This window comes from Molothrus ater, chromosome 5, assembly GCF_012460135.2.
Source record: "Molothrus ater isolate BHLD 08-10-18 breed brown headed cowbird chromosome 5, BPBGC_Mater_1.1, whole genome shotgun sequence".
NCBI classification, from domain to species: Eukaryota; Metazoa; Chordata; class Aves; order Passeriformes; family Icteridae; genus Molothrus; species Molothrus ater.
The window spans coordinates 66159838-66179280 of record NC_050482.2 but is presented as its reverse complement, the minus strand read 5'-3'; the positions used below and the strand labels follow the sequence as shown (position 1 = coordinate 66179280).

At 41.3% G+C, this 19443-nt stretch overlaps 1 protein-coding gene across 4 annotated transcripts in view; it reads right to left on the bottom strand.

Annotated features, from left to right (window-relative positions):
• The window catches only part of PHF21B (PHD finger protein 21B), a 143129-nt gene extending 124915 nt beyond the window's left edge, over positions 1-18214 (bottom strand). The window contains exons 1-3 of one of the 4 annotated variants that reach the window (XM_036401594.2): positions 17964-18214; positions 17418-17450; positions 17064-17129 (exon numbers count right to left, since the gene is read on the bottom strand). In XM_036401594.2, the coding sequence (XP_036257487.1) occupies positions 17064-17129; positions 17418-17450; positions 17964-18017 (153 nt within the window). In that variant the 5' untranslated portion in view covers positions 18018-18214. Of the gene's footprint in view, positions 1-17063; positions 17130-17417; positions 17579-17963 lie in introns of those variants that run through there. The other 3 variants (XM_036401591.2, XM_036401593.2, XM_054514977.1) reach the window with 3 other exon arrangements.
• Between the last annotated feature and the right edge of the window lie 1229 nt (positions 18215-19443).

The window sequence follows — 19443 nt, the reverse complement described above, 5'->3', positions numbered from 1 at the left end:
ACAGTGTTAAACACACTACCCAAGATTATTAATAGCAGTTTCACAAGCTCACTCATTCACTTTCCAGCACGCATCTGTACAAACCATGCCATCTTCTGGTGCTTCCTGGCAGCTAAAAAAGAAATTCCAGTGTCAGAACTTAAACTGTCACCTCTATCTCCATACAGGGAGTCTTCTCCCTATGATCCTGTATCTGACTGCAGCACTGTACTCTGAGAAAATCTTTCATGGCTCTTCAGGTATTTTATGGCTCTTCATGGCTCTTTCACGTATCACAATCCCAATGAAAAATGAAGTGCCAGAAATTTGTATGATTTACTGTGAAATAACAATTCTCTCCTACAAACTGAGCAATCTGTGCCTTAAAAGTCTCTATATTCAACTTATAGAAACATTCCTATGACTGATACCATAAGAACTAGAACAGAAGATAATTTTGAAATCAGTTTCTTAATATAACAGAAGCATGTGTCCATCAAGAAGTTTATGACATCTGGATCCAACTCCCCATATGACATAAAATACAGATTGGCTAACATGTTGAGCTACTCTTTCAGTCCTTTACCTTGTTTTTCTGTATCCTGCAGAAATAGTTCCAAACATTATGGCCCACAAACAAGTAGCTGCTATGTGTTTTCTTCTCCTGCCAAGGCTTCTCAACATCTTTGCATGTCACAGATTCACCTTTTATTCACTGAATAATAAAAAATATTCACTTTTATTCACTGGATAATAAAAGACTGGTTGTTTGCTTCCACTTTCTACATTGGAAAGTTGTTCCAGAACCTCATTCTTCTTGTCACTTTGAGATGAACACAATGTCCAGCTTTCATTTCTGCTGTGGTTGCAGTAAGAGGACCACTGCAAATGTACCTTTATACATCTTGTACCTCACAAGTTTTAAAGAAATGTTTGTTACTCCACAAGGACCCCACTACACACTAATACCTCAGCATCCACAGTTCTCCATTAATTCTGTGATGTGTTTCTATGCAGACCTTTTACTGTGAATAAAGAGTGTCATGCCATTGAAAAACAGCAGGAATGCTGACAGCAGGAAATCAGGACTGTGTGTAAGGCAAGAATTGTATAAGACTGCTATACCTGCACTTGGTACAGGAGGAATTGCTGAGTAAAAACCAGTGAATATTCTGTGATAAAACTTATCACAGAATCACAGAATGGGTTTGGGTTGGAAGGGACCTCAAAGATCACCCTGTCCCACCCTCTCCCATGGGCAGGGACACCTTCCACTATCCCAGGTTGCTCCAAGCCCTGTCCAACCTGGCCCATAGCACTTCCAGGGGTGGGGCAACCACAGCTTCTCTGGGCACCCTGTGCCTCACCACCCTCAAAGGGATGATTTTCTTCCTAACATCTAATCTAAACCTACTCTCTCTCAGTATTAAGCCATTTTTCCTTGTCCTGTTACACCAGGCCGTTGTAGTCTCTCTCAATCTTTCTTGCAGGTGGAAGGTGGAAGGCCACAACTGGGTAACCCCACAGCTTCTCTTCTCCAGGCTGAGCAATCCCAATTCTCTCAGCCTTTCCTCACAGCAGAGCTGCTCCATCCCTCTGATTGTCTTGGCACCTCCTTTGGACTTGCTCCAGCAGCTCCATGTCCTTCTTGTGCTGGGCTCCAGGGCTGGAGGCAGCTCTGCAGGTGGGGTCTCACCTGAGCAGGCAGAGGGGCAGAAAACACCTCTCCCTTGCTGCTCCAGTACAAACCCTGCAACATCAGCTCACAACCCAACCCGCACAACACAACCATCAGCTCGCAACCCAACCTGTGCAACACAACCATCAGGTCACAACCCAACCCAGCCTGGCGAGAGGAAGCACCATTGGTATTTTGACCCCCTGTCCAGCTGCTACGCAGCTCCTGAAGGTCAGCAGTGGTAAAGTTCTTGATGAAAGAATGCTACTGGCTTTTTAGAGAATGTTGGAAGACCACTCATTTGTTTCCTTGTCTTGTAACAGCCAATATTAACATTTTAAAATGGCACTACTATGCTCTCTTTCAGTTATATTTGCTGACTTTTCTATAGTGAGCAAAACATTCAGAGTAAACTAAGTCAAGTAAGTTTCAACTCTGTTTACGAACCTCATTGAGTTTTTTGGGTATTGTGTAATAGACAACACTACAAACATTAGGAATCTGAAATGAGAGGCAATAGTTCCTACTGAAAAAGGGAAGTGGTGGCATTTTATTAAGAAATATAAGGAGTTCCAAAGTGCCCCTCTAATGCTCTGTTCAAGCAAGATATCAAAATCAATGGACATGAAGTTCTGTTAACCCAGACAAATTAGGTGCAGACTGCAACCCAAAATATTATAATGCCATGGAAGAGGCTCCACCCTTGAGAGACCCTGTTCCCAGCCATAATGGGATGTATAAGTTTTACATACAAAATAAGAAAATAAAAGCTTTAAATAGGATTCCAGAATTTCATAAGACCTGAAATGACCCAGATCTTAGGGATATAAAACATTTCCAGCCCTCAGAATAAAGTGGGAAAAGATAATACAGGTTGATTCTTCATCCTCATTATGCAGAATAGAGAGGAAAGCACTTGATGTGCCCATGCCCACAAGCAGGGAAACTGCCTTCCTCCCTCTCCTCTGTCCAGAGCCTGGGATATCATTACAAAGACAGAAGGGCCAGAGATGGGCAGTGCTGTTTTAAGTGTCAGAGGAACCCACCAGCAAGGAACACATATTGGGTAAATCCACATTAAACACTGCTTCCAAGTCAGGAGCTCATTTCTGAAGCAGATCACCCTGTGATCTGATTAGAGTAAATCTTGTACTTTGTTTCACAGTGCAAAGTAATTCAGAAGTGGACCAGGGGGATCCTGTTGGGGTTAAACTCAACAGCAGAGCCAACTTCTGGAGTACACAGTAACAGCTATTCAGTCCTTGGGATCAGCCTAGGGATGAGCCCTTGGGATGGGTACAGTGTCCTCAGCACCCACAGCTCTGCTCTCCAAACCTTCCACTGCACTGTGAGATAACCACCACCTTCCTATGAACTGCAACAGACCAAAGAAAGCCTCTCTTTGTGTCTCAATCTAAAAATCCTCAGGGCAAAAGAGCCAAAGCCACACAGCAAAGACAGAAGCCAGAGGGGAGCCAGTACACCCACCAGTGACTGGCAGGAGTTCAGTTTTCACTGTACAACCACTTGTCAAACTCAGAAAGCATTACAAACACCCACATTAGAAACTGATCATCTTATTCCTAAGGAAGTGACAGCATTAGATGCCACCATCACTCAGCACTCTGTATTTTTCTCCTTCCCCAGCTAAGGTGGGTTTACCTACCTAAACAAACAGAAAGAGAGGTTCCCTCATGTATTTTGCTAGATCAGCTTTATGTTAGACCTCCTGGAAAACAAGTGAGGGAAGCAAAGTGACACATCCATTCTGGGAATTAAAAGTTATTTCAATATTGAAATTATTGAGCTTGAAATTACCACTCTGAGGTGGGACATCATCACTCTAAATAGAGGGTTATTCAAAATTTTAACATGGACAACTGAATACAGAAATGCTAGTAATGACATTCCAGTAGAGGAAAATCAATCACACCTCCAGTTACAGCTGGTAATTAAAAATAGATGTAGTATATTAGCCTTGAGATATAAAAATGCACAGCATTTTGACAACTACTGATTTGATATTACTGATTGACATTTTGACATTACTGATTTGAATCACACTAAAACTCAGCTTCCTGCACGTTTCCTGGGTACACATTCAGCAAAAGCTTGTTCTATGAAAGACTGTATCAGCTTCAAGCAAATAAACAAAGGGTGAAAAGTGTGCACAGGAGTATCAATCCTCATCTTAATACCCCTTCTAACATCAAACTTGCAGAAGAGAATTCCTGCCTATCATCATTACCTAATTAATCTTAAAATGTTCTCTACCATTTCTCCAGGGAAACAAGGAAATGTGGGAAAAGGAGACTGCTCAGACCTCTTCCAGTTGTGGGTATCCATAAAGTTACAGTGTGCCTGACAGCAGCTCCTCCACAGAAGCTCCATAGCCTCTGCTGTGCCAGGAATTGTGAAAGAAAATCATCTTCACATCTCAAACCTTGACTTACACCTCTCTATTTCTCATCAGAATACTGGGACCTACCTGCTGTGTTCACAAAGAACCTGCAAGTTAATTTGAATCCCTTTGCTCTAGATATCACCTCAAATTTGTTTTCTTGAGCTCTTTGTGTGTTTTGATCTCTGTACATATTGTACACCTCTTCTACCAGGAGGAGGGGATTTTTGTCTTTAAAATATGAAGGGTGTTGTTTGCCAACACCCTTGATTTTGGCAGAATCTGGCCTTTGAAACATAAATCCCTGTGTCTACTTTGTCTTCTAAGCCATTTCCACTAAAAACATTTGGGATGCTCTTAGACTACAGTCAGTTCCCTCAGAGCAACACTGGACAGCATGTAAAGCAAATTATTTTTGTTTAAGGCTGATCTATGGCACATTCAGCACAGCAAATCAAATTCCCACAGAAGTCCAGCATCCACTAATTCCAATTTCAAGATTTTTTAAGTTGAAAATAGTGTAATTACTTGGGAGGATCCTTAACCAGAGAAGGTAAAATTCCTTCAGTGGATAATAACTCAACAGACTACAGGAGTGATGAGTTCAGTCATGTCAAGAAACTGCATTTTAATAAATGCCAGGTTCTGTACATGCCTAGTCTGCTGAGAAATGTGCATTTTGAAAACTTCATGTATTTATATGAGAGGTTGGAACAGGCCAGCTGATGAATACATAACTATCTAATGATCAAAAGATCTTTTTCAAGGAACAGTGAATCATTAAGTAAATATGTAGCAATTTTCAGCATTATTATTCAGACTTTGTTCTGGAATAATATTTTAAAGCTATTTTTTTGACACTAAAATCTAAAGGTTTAGCCACAGACTTTAGAGAAAGTCAATCAGCAAACCAGTGGCTGATGCTAACCTAAACTGAAGCCAGCTTAATGAAAGAGCATGAACCTGGGAGATCCAGACAAATGAGTAATTGGCCAAATTTGGTAGTTTTGGGATGGCAAGGAAACTTAAGTCCAGCTGGGCCAGATTTTTGAGAAGTATAAACAGGCACAGCTCAACTGAACCCAAGGAAACTACAAAATCTTAACATGAATATCTCAGATATTTTCCTTTTTTTTTTTTATTTCAAACAGTGAAGCAAAATAGATTATCAGAAATTGTAATTATGGACAGAGCTTACACATGCCACTTTGCCCAGCTAACACTAGCAGAACTAATAGGGGCCACACAGTAGGAAGATCTTTAGAAAATACATTAGCCCAGCTTTCAGGACATTGGATCATCTTACAAAATCTATCATTATCATTTGACAGCACTCAGTTTAATAGGAGGCAATTTCAAACAGCTACCAGGGACTGAACTGCAAAATAACCCAACAACTCAACTTTGAGAGAACCGTAGAAACACAGCATGGCTTAGGTTGGAAAGAACATCTTGTCTTAGGTTGGAAAGAACACCTTTCTTTTATTTTTCTATAAAATAGGATAGCAAGTTCATAACAGTGAGTGAAATGGACCACCTCAGGCAGCCCAAGCCAGGAAAATGCCAGCTTACCTGCTCTGTATTTGTAACAGTAGGCAAAGTCACTCAAAGCTGAGTTTTGGGGAAAGTTTATTCTTCCACTCTGTATGGAAAACTGTCAGCTACTACTGCTTTCACTGCTTGCATTACCTTATGGTCTGAACCCTGGAGGAGAATCTCATTAAGCCAAACCTAAATACACACAGGATAAAGACAGACCCAGACCCAAAAAACTTCAGCATATTTAGGAGAATTACTTTATTAAGAAAGTGCAAGAGGAAAAAAAGATACAATAATCAACTATGGCCAAAGTTTTTCAACCAAAAGGCCTGAAATCCAGAGCTTAAATACAAATATAGTCTCATTAAAAAAAAAAAAAAATCTATCTAAAGATGTCAGAAATAGGAATTCATACTGAAGGCCTCATAAACTCTCTGACTTAAAAATACACAAATGCAATCAGGCTCCCAGCCAAGGATACAGACAGAAGCTCAGACTGTTCTTAAAACAGGTCTTTCACCTTCACCTACCTCAGGCTCAGTGCTGGCCTAGATCTCAACCCAATTTCCACTAGTTTTATGAATTTACACCTGAGTCTCTACACCATTGCTAGGAGCTTATGACTCCCCTCTTTAATCATCAGTACCAGGCCTCTCTGTGTATGTTTGCACATACACATGGCAGGGAGAAGGGATGACTCTCCAATGTCAAAAAAATCAGCAGAATGCTGCACTCCCAAACTGAGTTTGGCATACAAAAATCATAGGCTTCTCACAATCCTCAGTTATATTATTCATGCAGAATGCACTCAGCATTCTATTGTTCCTGCTCTCATTGTTTATAAATGAGTCTTTGCTTCATCTGGGGATGGAAGTTCCTTTAAGCTTCCTTTACTAAAAGTACTTCTGTAATGAGATACAGGGCTAGCACTCAGAGGGTTAAAGAAGTTTCTGGAAATGTTTGTGCTTCTGGAAAAAAAAAGTATTTTTTTCTTTATTGAAGGAAAAATGAAACACTGGTCTTGCTGATTTATTTTAGCCAATCTGACACACAGGTTCCTATTCCTTCCTAAATGTTTCAGAAAATAATGAAGTTCTTCATTTTGTTCTCTCTTACTGCAACATTTCTGAAGGAAATTTCTTTTTATGTTAAGACTCTTGTTTTTTTACCTCACTTAAATATTCCCAGCTCTATCACATTAAAACATTAACCCAAGACATGGTCTTTAAATGCTGTGCCTGGCATAAATCCTATTTTTCATTACAGGACATGAATTGTTCCAGGTCCCTTCTTTCAGGGATCTACAACTACAAAAAAAAGATACAAGCCTTTGTCCAGCAATATTGAAAATTTCATGATTTAGCTTGTTTGACAGTTCGGACTACCATCATTAATTCTGGAGATTCCCCCAGATCGGAGTTTTTTCAATCCAAATTAAGTTAATTAACATTGGGCTGAATAGTGAAAGAAAAAGTAAGTTAATCAGATGGCAACTGAATCACTTTTGGCTGCGGACATGCTCCTGTTTTAAAACCAGTATCACCCCAGTTTAAAGGGGACTGGGACTGCATCCTTTATCTCTCCATTCTCCACCTCTCTTCTGCTTTTAAAGTTCAAAGGACTTCTTTATGCTGCTACTAAGGCTGAGATACTGCAGATCCAAAAGGGACAAGAGGCAAGCTGTCACCTGACATACTGAAACTAGAAAACTGGAGAGATCCATCCATCCATCCGTATTTTGGAGTGAAAGGAAACCGGGTTTTTTGAACTAAGGACGCAAGAAATATAACAGTTTGCCTGTTAATGGAAATGCATTTTTATTTCACTAATGTTAAGCAGAGAAACAATTCCATCTCTTTCAAAGCTTTCTCCTGTCTACTTGAAAATATCCATGGACTTTATGAAATGGATAGGTTTTGTCTTTTTAATATCAACTCCTAATATATTAGCTCTTAACTGAAGTTTAATGAAGCCATCCCCAAGAGCAGTATCTTTAAGCCAACAATCTCCATCCTCTGTGGGTTCTCCCAACACTCTGGACTACTTTCATCTGCCCCCTCCCCTCCTCACCTGCTTTGCTCCCTCTGGTAATATTCGGATTTTTATCACACCAGTGCAAACTTTGGGTAACTCCAGTGAACTCCAGGGAAATATATTTCTGGACTTACACCTGCCTAGCCTGCAGAAAATGTAAAATGAGCTGAATAATATTTAGTTTGCTCATTAAAGGCATTTTTCCCTTTAATTTATAAGAAAAAATAATGAAATCTGGGTTGTATTGGTCATACTCATCTTCAATAATACCACATTCCTCCAATGATCCTACTGAAAAAAGCTACCCACTTTTTCACTCAAAACATATGAGGAGAACTTGGTCTGCAATTAGTAGAGGAGAGAACACAAAGTATTTCCTTCAACAAAGATCAGTCCTGTAGGTCATTTGAAGGAGGGACAATAGAGCAGAATTTCATTTGGTTTTTGAAACAGCAGCTTTTAAAAAATATATTTTCAGTTTAAGTGCCAGGTTTTGTCTAAGAAGACAAAAAAAAGATTGCAAATACTTCTGTCACTCTTATATTCCAATTAGTTTTGAAGGGGTGAAAGATGAGAAATTAAAACAATTCCACGTAACATGGGGAGTAAATAACCTCCAAATCTGGAAACTCGTTGGTGTGTGCAACCAAGGACGAGTGCTGAATGCAACACATCCATGGAAAAAAAGTGCACTGGAAAAAGCTGGGGTTGTTTTCCATTTAAATCCATGCCTATTCAAAACAGTCATATCTGAATTTCTAAGAGCACGCAAAATCAGTATGCATTTACCATAATAAATGCCTTTTTCATCAACTAACAAAACAGAACAGATACAAACGAACCAATCAGGGATTTCCAGTGAGCTATCAGTGTTAGAAAAGCTACTCTGCAGATTCCAGTTGAGTCACCACAGAGGAGAAAAAAAAAAAGGGGGGAAAGGGGGGAAATAAATTACTGTGTGCAACTCCATCTGCAAACTGCTTCTCCCGCACTGGTATGTAATAAAACGTGTTGCTAAGATACAAGCTGCTAAAGAAGTTCATTAAAGGACACTTTAAACAAAGCTGCCAGACTCTTTTCCCTTTAAAGACTGCTTATTTGGTTCTGTCCCTTGTGTTTATAATTAGATCCTCTATATGAGAGATTGTGTTCCATTCAAGCCCACTCAGCAAAGAATGTTAATAAAATAATGTAAATAAGGCACTAGTTTAGGTTGTACATATTTATGGGCTGCAGAGCTGTTGATAGAAATGCATCTAGACTCCACCTGTATTTTTAAATGCAAAATAAATGCTTTTCCAAGTAGTTTCTCCCTAAGCAGGAGAGCAGAAACATTAGCTTCTGCACCCAGAACTCTGACCTAACTTTCACAAAATACTTTCAAGCAAAGAAAACTGGCTTCTTGCCTAAAGTTTGGAGTTTCTGAGGTGCCTCTCATATAGGCTTTTATATGCAAGCCTTTGTTATCTACACTGAAATAAAGGACAAAATTCTTTATGTCTTTCCCCTGGCAATCTTTCTCTTTTTCCATCTGTATACAAATTCCTAGATGTGTGTTAACAATTTACAGAATTTCCTTGATCTAATATATTCACAAGTAAATCTGCTTTGTAATATTTTATTGCCAGGAAAGATATGCTATCAAATAGGTCTTTATCTGACCTTATATAAAATACTTTTAGTCCTCCTAGTAACACTTGGATGGTAAGTGTACTCAGGCTTTTGTTTTGGTTAAGGGAACAGAATGGGCAAGATGTACTTTGCTTTCGGTCATTGTGGTGAAATGATGCTAAAGAAATAATTTCAGCATTTATCTGTTTGGCACTTAATAACACACAAGATGCATAAATCCCAGATGAGAGTTAGTATCAGTGATTATATAGGAAATGCTACTTGTCACTTATAACCTGCATCTCACACTAAATTCTGTACTGCAGTCCCCAGTACGTATATATTTTTAATTACATTTTCAGGCTCATTTACATGCGCATATTGGCTTTCTGCCTGAATGATATCAAAGAGAAAGACCTTGTGCTCACACCCAACCACACACACCCACACACACAGAGACACAGAAGCAAATTTATACACAGAGACACTCTGTACATTTCTGAGAATGGAAGCTTCTCTCTTCGTCATTCTTAGAAAAGCTTTGACTCACCAATAAATCTTTAGGCAATCTTAGCTGATTTCAAGCACTTTAGAAAAACAGATCATTATAGAAAATGTAGGTTAATCTCCGCTGCATGTCAAAAGTATCAATGATTCTCACTTGACTCAATTATTTGAAATGTAATATACAATTTCACTTTCTGTAACCTTATAAGATTTGTCATCAATAGCTGAGTTGCACAGAAAGGCAATTCCACTCCTTCTCCCCAGATAATACAGAAGCTACATCACAAAGTACCAACAGGATCAAGTTAAATTAATGTGGAAACAAAAAAGACTTACAGGCAGTATAGACTTAACTTCTGTTTCAAGGCCAATTATATGCTTCTCTCAATTAAAGACAAGCAATCAGACCAACCTTCAGATGAACATACTGTTCTGGCCAGAGCCTCAATACCCAGGCTCTTAAAACAGAATTACAGCTCTGAAAATAAGATTGCCTCTCAAAAGCCTAAATTAACACCACCCATCATATCTACAGAGCTCTCAAGTACTTATTATTTTGATTTTACTGCAGCTGCACTTATGGTCAATACTCTGGTTTACTTTAATTCAGTCAAAGGATTGTTTCATAATTTAAACTTGGACATATATTTAAGTTCTCCATGGGTTAAAAAAGGAAGACACATGCTCCTATTTCCTAGTTCCCTGTCTATTAAGCAGAAGGGTCTGCCTGTACATGTGCAAAAAGCCCTGTGGTACATATTAGATTTCAATAGAGCCTTACTATTGGCAGTTGCAGGTTGGAGCAGGAACTAAGCCACATCAGCAATTTCATATGACACTCTGGAAATTGCTACTGCATAACAATAAGTAGCTGATTCAAAAAAGAGAGTGGTGGGGGAGAAAAACAGTTTTCATGAAGTACATTTTAACTCAAGAACAATTCCTAATAAAAACGTAGCATCACCTTAAGTTAAAAAATAAAATAAAAAATTACAAAAAATATATGTATATACAGACATATAAGAGAAGTGTGTGATGAGGATTGGATAGACCAAATATGAGTCTTAATAGACTCACTGAAATAACTGTCTACTTTAATGGCAGAATGACAAATTTGCATTTCAATTAGTCCAATTCTGGTTCTTTTTGGCTCTTCTTTGTTCTTACCTCAAACTTGCAGCCTATTTTCATATTTCCCTTACCTCCAGCTCCACTGCATGTACCAGTTGCCCTCCTTGGCACTACGGCCACACATACACCATTTACCATAGCCTTGTCTTACTGATTTGCAAATTTCTGTCCTTTATTACTTAAAAATGTTGTTGGTGCTTCAGATTTTGTTTTGGGGGCAGAGGGGAGGTGGAGACATCATTTTATAATCAAGTACCAAAATACTGCATATAATATCCTTGATCACAAAGAGAAAGGCATAGAAGGAAAAGTTAAAAGTAACTTTGTATGAACATGTCTTTATATGCCTTCGTGCTTTCACCTTGAAAATCAAATCTGCAATGAGATGAAAAGGGATTTTCTCTACTTGAACATAGCAGAAGCGTTCAGACTGGTGCAGTATCCCATTGGAAATGTTATTTAATACCAGCATTTACAACTCTTCTCTAGTATCATGCCATGGAAAGAAGACATTCCCCTTTTCTCCCACAGATACAAGGAGTCTGTGCACCAGATCCTGAGAGAAGATGAACTGGTTCAAACATCTGCCATGACACACTCCTCTGGATGAGCCACACACACAGCATGAACAGTGGAGATTTGGTTCCCTCAAACCAGAGCTCCTGACAAAGACTCCTCCAGAAGCACCACTTAACAGCTACCCAGGTGTCTGCTCAAAACTTAAAACAAATTCTAACTCAGAGTTCCTACATAGAACTAAAGTTACTTTGAAAGAGTCTCCCCACTAAAGTATTGTGCACATCTGAACAAATACCTGTTTGCTGCAAGTATAAATTAGATATTTTAGTGTGTAACAGGTAGCAAGTGTCTTTAGTGTAAAACCAGAAATGAAATAAGAAGGTATTTTTTTATTTTTGGCATAATTCCTTTTTCTAAATAGACAAAGGCATTGTAGGGAAAAAAATTGCTAAATCACAGGGATAATCATCATAGCCAGCTCCTCTAATGAGGCATCATGGGATTACTGGAGTTATTATAAGAGTCATCTTATTGAAGAAATTCAAAGTTAATTGAAATCAATTGTACTGTTCTGACAGCAGGTGTTTTAAGTGGGTAAAATATCAAAGTGAACTCTTTAAAATGGTTAGAATGAATGTAACATTCTCTTTTCAACAGTTAGCCTGCCAAGTGATACACTGTACAAGTAGAGAAAAGTGTACAGTCAAAGAAAAATGCTGGAATGAAATAACATTTCCCATGCCAGTCCAGATACCAAACAAAATGGGGTTCTAAGCCCTCTAGCAGAAATTTTTGTTACAGATGTGTGAATTCCATGAATCTTTTTAAGGGCAACCTAATGGCAGGCTGAAAGCCATATTTCCATTCCTCCATGAAAATGTCCTTTATTGCCCTTTTTCTCCAATATGACATGGGAATCTCAGTATGCTGTTACTGAAAGCACAAACAATGCCAGGATTGTCATTATGCAAACTATATTCCTAAGTTTCTCCTCCAAGAAGCTGAAGGTAAATCCTTCCCTAGTTTTTCCTCCTCTTTCTATAGATGGCAAAACAAGCAATCCATTGCCACCAGATTTTGGAAAGAAAGAAAAAGAACTGGAGCTTTTTGGAAACTGGAGTTCTCTGAATTACAATCCAGAATCTTTACTCTGATCCAGCAAGTTCATTTTATTCTGCAGTTGTTCAGGATTCCCAGAAAAGTCAGCAGGACCTCATTATACAGCAGAATGGCAAAGTCAAGCTCATATTTAATACCTGTTGTCTTTGTGTTTACAGACTCAGTGCAGCGATAGAAAAGTGTAATGCTCCACCTGGGAGCCCATCACCTTGCCTGCTCTGACATCCAGAGCCAGACATGGGTGCAATTCTTGCCACAGCAACAGGGAGGGCTGTGCATACCTTGGGCCAGAGTTTGACATCGGGTTCATCTCAATCTGGAAATGCCTTTCAGTTTTTACCTGAGTTCGCACTGAAGCTTATAACCCTTATTTTACCTTAATCATTGTGAAAGAACCCAGCCATATGAAATACTCAACTCTGGCAATATCAATAATTTACTCTGTACCTCATGTAAACAATGCTGCCATTTGCAGCATGAACTTCAACAAACCCAAAATCCACTTCCTCCTCTTCCCCAAAACAGGGACAATATCAGCACAATGAGACATCTGGAGCTAAACCATCTCCAACAACTTGCACAAGAACTGTACTTCAATTTTAAGAAGTAGAACACTTCCCACAAACAAGTTTTGCTGGTGATCACAACAGGCAAAGTACAGTCAGTGATTTCATTTCAGGTATACTACCCAAAAAAAAAAACAACCACAACACCCCAAACCAGTAATAACACAGGCTGGGAAAGTCTGCCTGAAACTGATGCTGATTTTCTGCATAGATAGTAAATTATGGTAAAGAAATGAGGCAGCACACAAGTGAATGACATCATGTCTTTCAGAAGGCCTATTTTTATTACTGTGCTACAGGATAGAATGTCTGAATTGATCATGGTCAAAAATATAGTGGCCCACACATGTTCATTGTTAAGGACCTGGCTTGCCACCTAACACTTATGTCAGTAAGGAGGAACAAGAAAAAATGAACTTCCAATGGAGGTTAAAGATTTGTTTATTATTTTTATCCTGATCTATTAATTAATAAGAGACAACTTTCTAGAATTAAAAGACCCTTAACAACTCTTTAAGGACATAAAGAGCAAGAAACACATGCAGCAGAGCAACTCTGGTGTGCTATTAAGGCAAATGCTGGCTCTTATGATGGCTCTTTTATTTCCATATAAATGCTTGTTGCTTGACAATTTAGATAAAAATGTTACTGCTGCTCTGCATGTGCTGTAGACTGAAGGTGTAAAACCACTGGACTAACTAATGGAGTCTTCACACATCATATCTTGTTAAAGAAGAGGTAACCCATTCTCAAATGTGATGACAATTAATCAAAACCACAGCATCTGAGGGATGTACTTGTGACAGAAGTCTAAGCTGTCTTTCTGAGCTGGATGCCAAATTAAAAACTGATGGAAGCTATTGCCTTCCTGTGATGAAAATGGTGGATCTACAGTACCTATTTGAAGACACTGAAAAATATTAAAACTATGCTAAATTCTATATTTCTCTAACCCACCAACATAAAGAAAGCATCAATGACTAACCAGGGATCCTTGATTAGGATGTAACTTTAAATCCAGCTGCACATAAAAGTCCACTTCGTAAATTTCCCTCAAAAGTTGAGCTTGTCATTCAGTTCTTTCTTGTCTTCATTTGTAACTTTCAAGAAAAGTACACATTGTCACAAATGCTACTGTAGCCATCTACAATGAAAAGTGATAAATAGGGGCACTGGGAGATAACATTCACGCCTGCTATGTTCCTAACAGGTGTAGATGGGGTTTGTTTGTTTGTTTGTTTTACTGTTTCATCATTAACATGTGCAGTTAAATTGAAAGGCAATTTTAGGGCCTTTTGTATTCAGTGTACACAAAATCAAAGGTATACATTATTGAATTATGAATTAGTTGTGCCTAAACAAATCTTAGGGGAGGGGATAAAGGAGGAAGGAGTGTGAATACATATGTAAAAATAACCTCTCTGCTTGAACTGCCTATTTAAATTTACACTGGTGTTTCCATGAAAGTGAGGGCATGAAACCACCAAAGAGCTCCACCCTGAGCCCATCTGTGGTCTCAGGGGTCCTCACTGCTCCTTCTCTATACCCTCAAGGACATAGAGCTCATTTACAAGCCCCTACCTAAGGAGCAACTACTAACTATAGCAAGTCTGCAAAGTTACTCGATGGGTTTGTGACCTGGTCACGAGCTAAGACCTCCAAACTCATTTCACTTGTGACCTGAGAAGGATTTCAGTGCAGACCTCTGGAGGTGGCAGCCTGGAGCACGAGGACACCACACCACCAGCCAAGCTCTTAATTATGAGCTCTTGTTGCACAGGATGTTGAAAACAGTAAAAGAAATCTAGAGTTTTGCCTAAAAATAGGGTGCTTCCTGCCAGGCCAAATTTCCTGTTTAAAGAATTTAGGTATTTTATGTTTAATTATTTCATGGTATATCGATTTATTTACAAGATTACGAGAATGGCAAGTCATAAATATACAAGAATTTTTTACTAGTTAGTTTGGATTATACATAAATATGCTGTGCAAGCGTAGCAAAAACCATTTTCCCCAAGCTGAATCAGAATGTTCAAACTGAATTTTCAAATGTGTCTCTCTGCCTTATCTAAATTCCAACATGACATATAATAAATAGCTTCTCATTTACCACGATCATAAAAATTTAAACAGCCTTGAAACAGTTGCTGCAATATAGGGGGAAATGATCAAATCTATGTTCCAAATACCCACTTAGAACAGTAAAACTATTTTGATATTTAAGAAACAGCACATAAAGATGCATTGTTGCAGGAAAGGCTTTTACCTTATTTAAAAAAAACCAAAAAACAAAAAACAACAAGGTTCTACTCAATATAGTAGTATTAGAGTCAACAATTTGCTGTTTTACACTGCACAACAAGGACTAACAGCCCTTACACATCATGTAGTGTCAGATTTGCTTTAAAAAAGAAACTATCTGATTTGATTCTATACAGTGATTAAACATCTTTGTGCTCTGCTGAGTAGGGCATTCTCTCCCCTCCCCCCTCCAAAAACGGCATCAAAGCAATCAAAATGGTAATGTTCGGCATGAATGGGGCCCCATCCCCCACCGGCAAACTCCGCAGACTTTTCTCCATGTTAGGAGGAACCAACACCCCTTCCTCACAAAATGGAAGCTTCCACTACCAAACTGAGAGTGCTGACCAATTCTCATTACAATAAAACTGGGAGAAAAAGGGGTGGCGTGCAACCGTGGCCCGCAGGCAGGCAGCACGCAGGCACTTGGCAACTTTAAGCACAACTCCAGGAAAGCAAAACAGAACACAATTAAAAAAATAAAAAAAAAAAGAAGGAAAGGAAAGAAAGCCAAACAAACAAAACCAAAACAAAACAAACAAAAAAGAGGGACGGGGGAGCAGCACACGTGTCGCCTTTCGCCGGGAGGGTCGGAGGGAGGCAGGGAGGGAGGAAGGGGCGGCTGTGGGCGGCTGTGGGCGCTGTCCCCGGGCGCGGTGCTGAACGCAGAGGCCGCGCTCGGCCCGGCACGGAGCGGGGAGCCGAGCAGCCCAAAGGCCACCCGGAAAGTTGGACAGGGGGGAGGCTCGGGCCGGCAGCTCTCCTGCTGGTTTCCCAAGTGCCTTTCCCAAGTGCCTTTCCCGCCTGCAAGTGCCGGGAGAAGGGCCGGGAAGCCGTGAGGGCAGCGGCGCTGTCCGCGGTGCTGAGCCCCCCTGAGCCCCCGCCGCTGAACTTTCCTTCCGGGCCCCGCTGGGCCCAGGGGTCACCGGCACAAAAACAGCCACGAGAAACTTTGGGAAGGGCGGGAAGGGGAGGAGGCAGAGAAAAAGGTTCCTGGGTTGTTTTGTTTCTCTCCTCCGTTTTTGGTTTTTTTTTTTCCTCCCCCCTGTTCCTGGCTGCTGAAGCGGGTTAATCTGGTTTTATTAGTATTTTTGGAAGGGGTAGGAAAAAAGTGAAAGTGCCTAAGTGAACTCGAATCAAAAGGCAACACGTCAGATCAGACCAAGGGAAGAGAAAGGCAAGTGGGGAGGGGAAATAAAAAAAAAAAAAAAAAAAGAAAAAAAGAAAAAGAAGAAAACAAATAAAGTGATCAATAAAAATCAGTTTTGTAATTAAACCCAGAAATGGCTCCAAACGGGGCTCCAGCCTCCTCCTTCCCAACTCTTGCTCTGCACATTACACAGAAGTGCACAAAGTAGCCCAAGACAGAAGAATTTTCCATATTCCTAAAACATGTCGACCAACTCAAAATGGACGCCTCTTTTTTTTTCTTACGTTTTAACTACTGCTTATCTTTTTGCTACTAGTACTGAAATAATTCTTTCCCCCAGCAAGACATCAGAGAATCCAACCTCATTATCAAAACATGCATTTTCTGACTCTATGCAAAAGAAAATGGATGTTATATCCCCTGCCGCCAGTATTTTTCAGCTAACGCAGACACTTTTCGGATGTTTAGATAGTGCATCATAAAAACAAGAAGAAAAACCAAGCACAACTGAATCGATCTGTTCCTTACTTGTTTCTCATTAAGAGCTGCTATTCTTGATTGCCTTTCATGGATTTGTTTCTTAAGATCCCCGTTCTGCAAAAACGGCAACAAGACGCATATTAAAGGCAAAGTGCAAACTAACCCCGTGATGAATAAACTTGCGAGCTAGAAATTGTTCAAAGGCAAAAACCATTCCACCGAAGCCGTACAGAAGCATGCACACACAAAACACCCTCCTTAGCAAGAAAGCTCAGTGCAGACTACAAAATGAGATCTCTTACTGATAAAGTTTCTCATCCTGCTGTCCCAGCACAACTGCGCTTATTACGGCAGGGATAAAATACTGAAGAAGAGAAAAAAAAAAAAAGGATCTGCATTTACCTGTGGATCTTGCTTCATCTGTGCAACTAGTTTCTATTAAAAAAAAAATCGCCCCGCAAAAAAGGAGGAATTAGAAACTGTTTCAAGTTTAATGGATTTTTTTAAATGTATGTATGTGTGTGGACGGGGGAGGGAGGGGGGTAAGGAACAAAGAGGCAAGTAAACACTGCGAGTCAGTTTCAAGCAAAGCTCATAAATATTCAAGTCTCGTCCTAATCTCTCCAACACACACACACACACACACACACACACACACACTCTCTCTCACACTCACGCACACTCACACGACTGCAGCGTCGACTCCGCGTCTCCACGACACCCACCCACACAAAAAACTCAGCCAAACAAGCCGCCAAAGTACTTTGTGGGAGTGCTCGCCATTGCGGCGGGGAGCCGGGGGTCCCTCCCCGCCGCGCCCCCCGCGCCCCCTCCCCGGGCCGCTGCGGCACCGGGGCTCGCTCCGAACATGCAACACCGGAGCTGCGAGCCCGAGCCAGGCACGGCACGGCACGGCACGGCCGGTGCCTCAGCATTGCATTCTGTTACCTGCTGACATGGGATTTCCACTTTTAACGCCTCCTGCAAGCTGTGTAGCTCCATCCCTGCAACTTGCCAGGCACTTTCCTGCCACTTTCAGATCCGAGTGAAGTTTTTTTTTGTTTGCTTGTTTGGTTTGGTTTTTGGTTTGGTTTTGTTTGGCTTTTTTTCCCCCTGCCTTTCTTTTCTTTTTCTTTCTTTTTTTTTCTTTTTGGCTTTTTTGTTTTTGTTTTTTTCTCTCTCGCTTTTTGCAACAGACCCGCCAGACCCCTCCCTCCGCGGGAAAATGGAAGAAAATAATTATTTTAAGTAACCAAAAAAAAAAAAAAAAAAAAAAAAAAGAAAGAAAGACGGGAAAAAATAAAGCAAAATAAAAAATTAAAAAGAAAAGGAGTGGCGGCACCAAGAACAACAATACGTGAGGGAGAGCGGCAGGACAGCGGGCAGACACAAGTACTCGGCGTGCACGGCAAGTTGTTCGCCTCTTTGCTGGGGACACGGACTCATCACTCACTTTCCGCCGATCTGGGGGGGCCCCTCCCCGCGCGCCCCCGCCCGCGGGCCCCCCCCGTTCGCCCCGGGCCGCCCCCGCCCCGCCCCGCGCTCGCCCCGCCGCCCCCCGGGGGCCCCCGCGGGCCGCTCCGGCGGGGCCGGGCCCGCAGCCACGGCCGGCCAGGGACTATATTTCCTGGCAGAGCGCGCGCGCGCGCGCCGGGATCCGCCGCGCGGGGGGGGCAGAAAGTTGTGAAACGGCCTCGGCGCGCGCGCGCGGGTGCCCGGATGGAGCGGGGGGGGGGTGGGGGGGGGAGAGGCGGGGGGGGGGGGTGGGGGGTGCGGGGGTCTCGCGGCCCCGCGCGTGCGCGGAACGGCTCCTGCGGCCACCGGGGCCGCCACAACAAAGTGGGGAGGGAGGGGCGGGGAGAGATAGCGGGGTAGGGTCTGTAGATAAGGATAGGAGATAGCGATAGGGATAGGAGAGAGGAATAGGTTTGGGGAAAGGAATAGGGAGAAGGAGAGAGAGAGAGAGAGAGAGAGGGCAGAGGATAGAGACAAGGGTAGGGATAGGGATGGTTGAGAGCAATAGGGGACAGGGCCAGAGATAGGGATAGAGACAAGAATAGGGACAGAGTATACAGAGAGGGATAGGGGATAGGGATAGAGATAGGGACAGAGACAAGAACAGGGATAGGGGATACACAGAGCTATAGGGGATAAGGATAGAGATAGGGATAGAGACAAGAATAAGGACAGGGGATACAGAGACGGATAGGGGATAGGAATAAAGACAAGGGTAGGGATAGGGATGGTTGAGAGCGATAGGAGACAGGGCCAGAGATAGGGATAGAGACAAGAACAGGGACAGGGGATACAGAGAGGGATAGGGGACATGGACAGATGCAGGGATTGGGATGGGGACAGGTACAGAAATAGGGACAGGGATAGGGACAGGCAGGCACTAGTACAGGGATAATGATAGGAATAGGGGAAG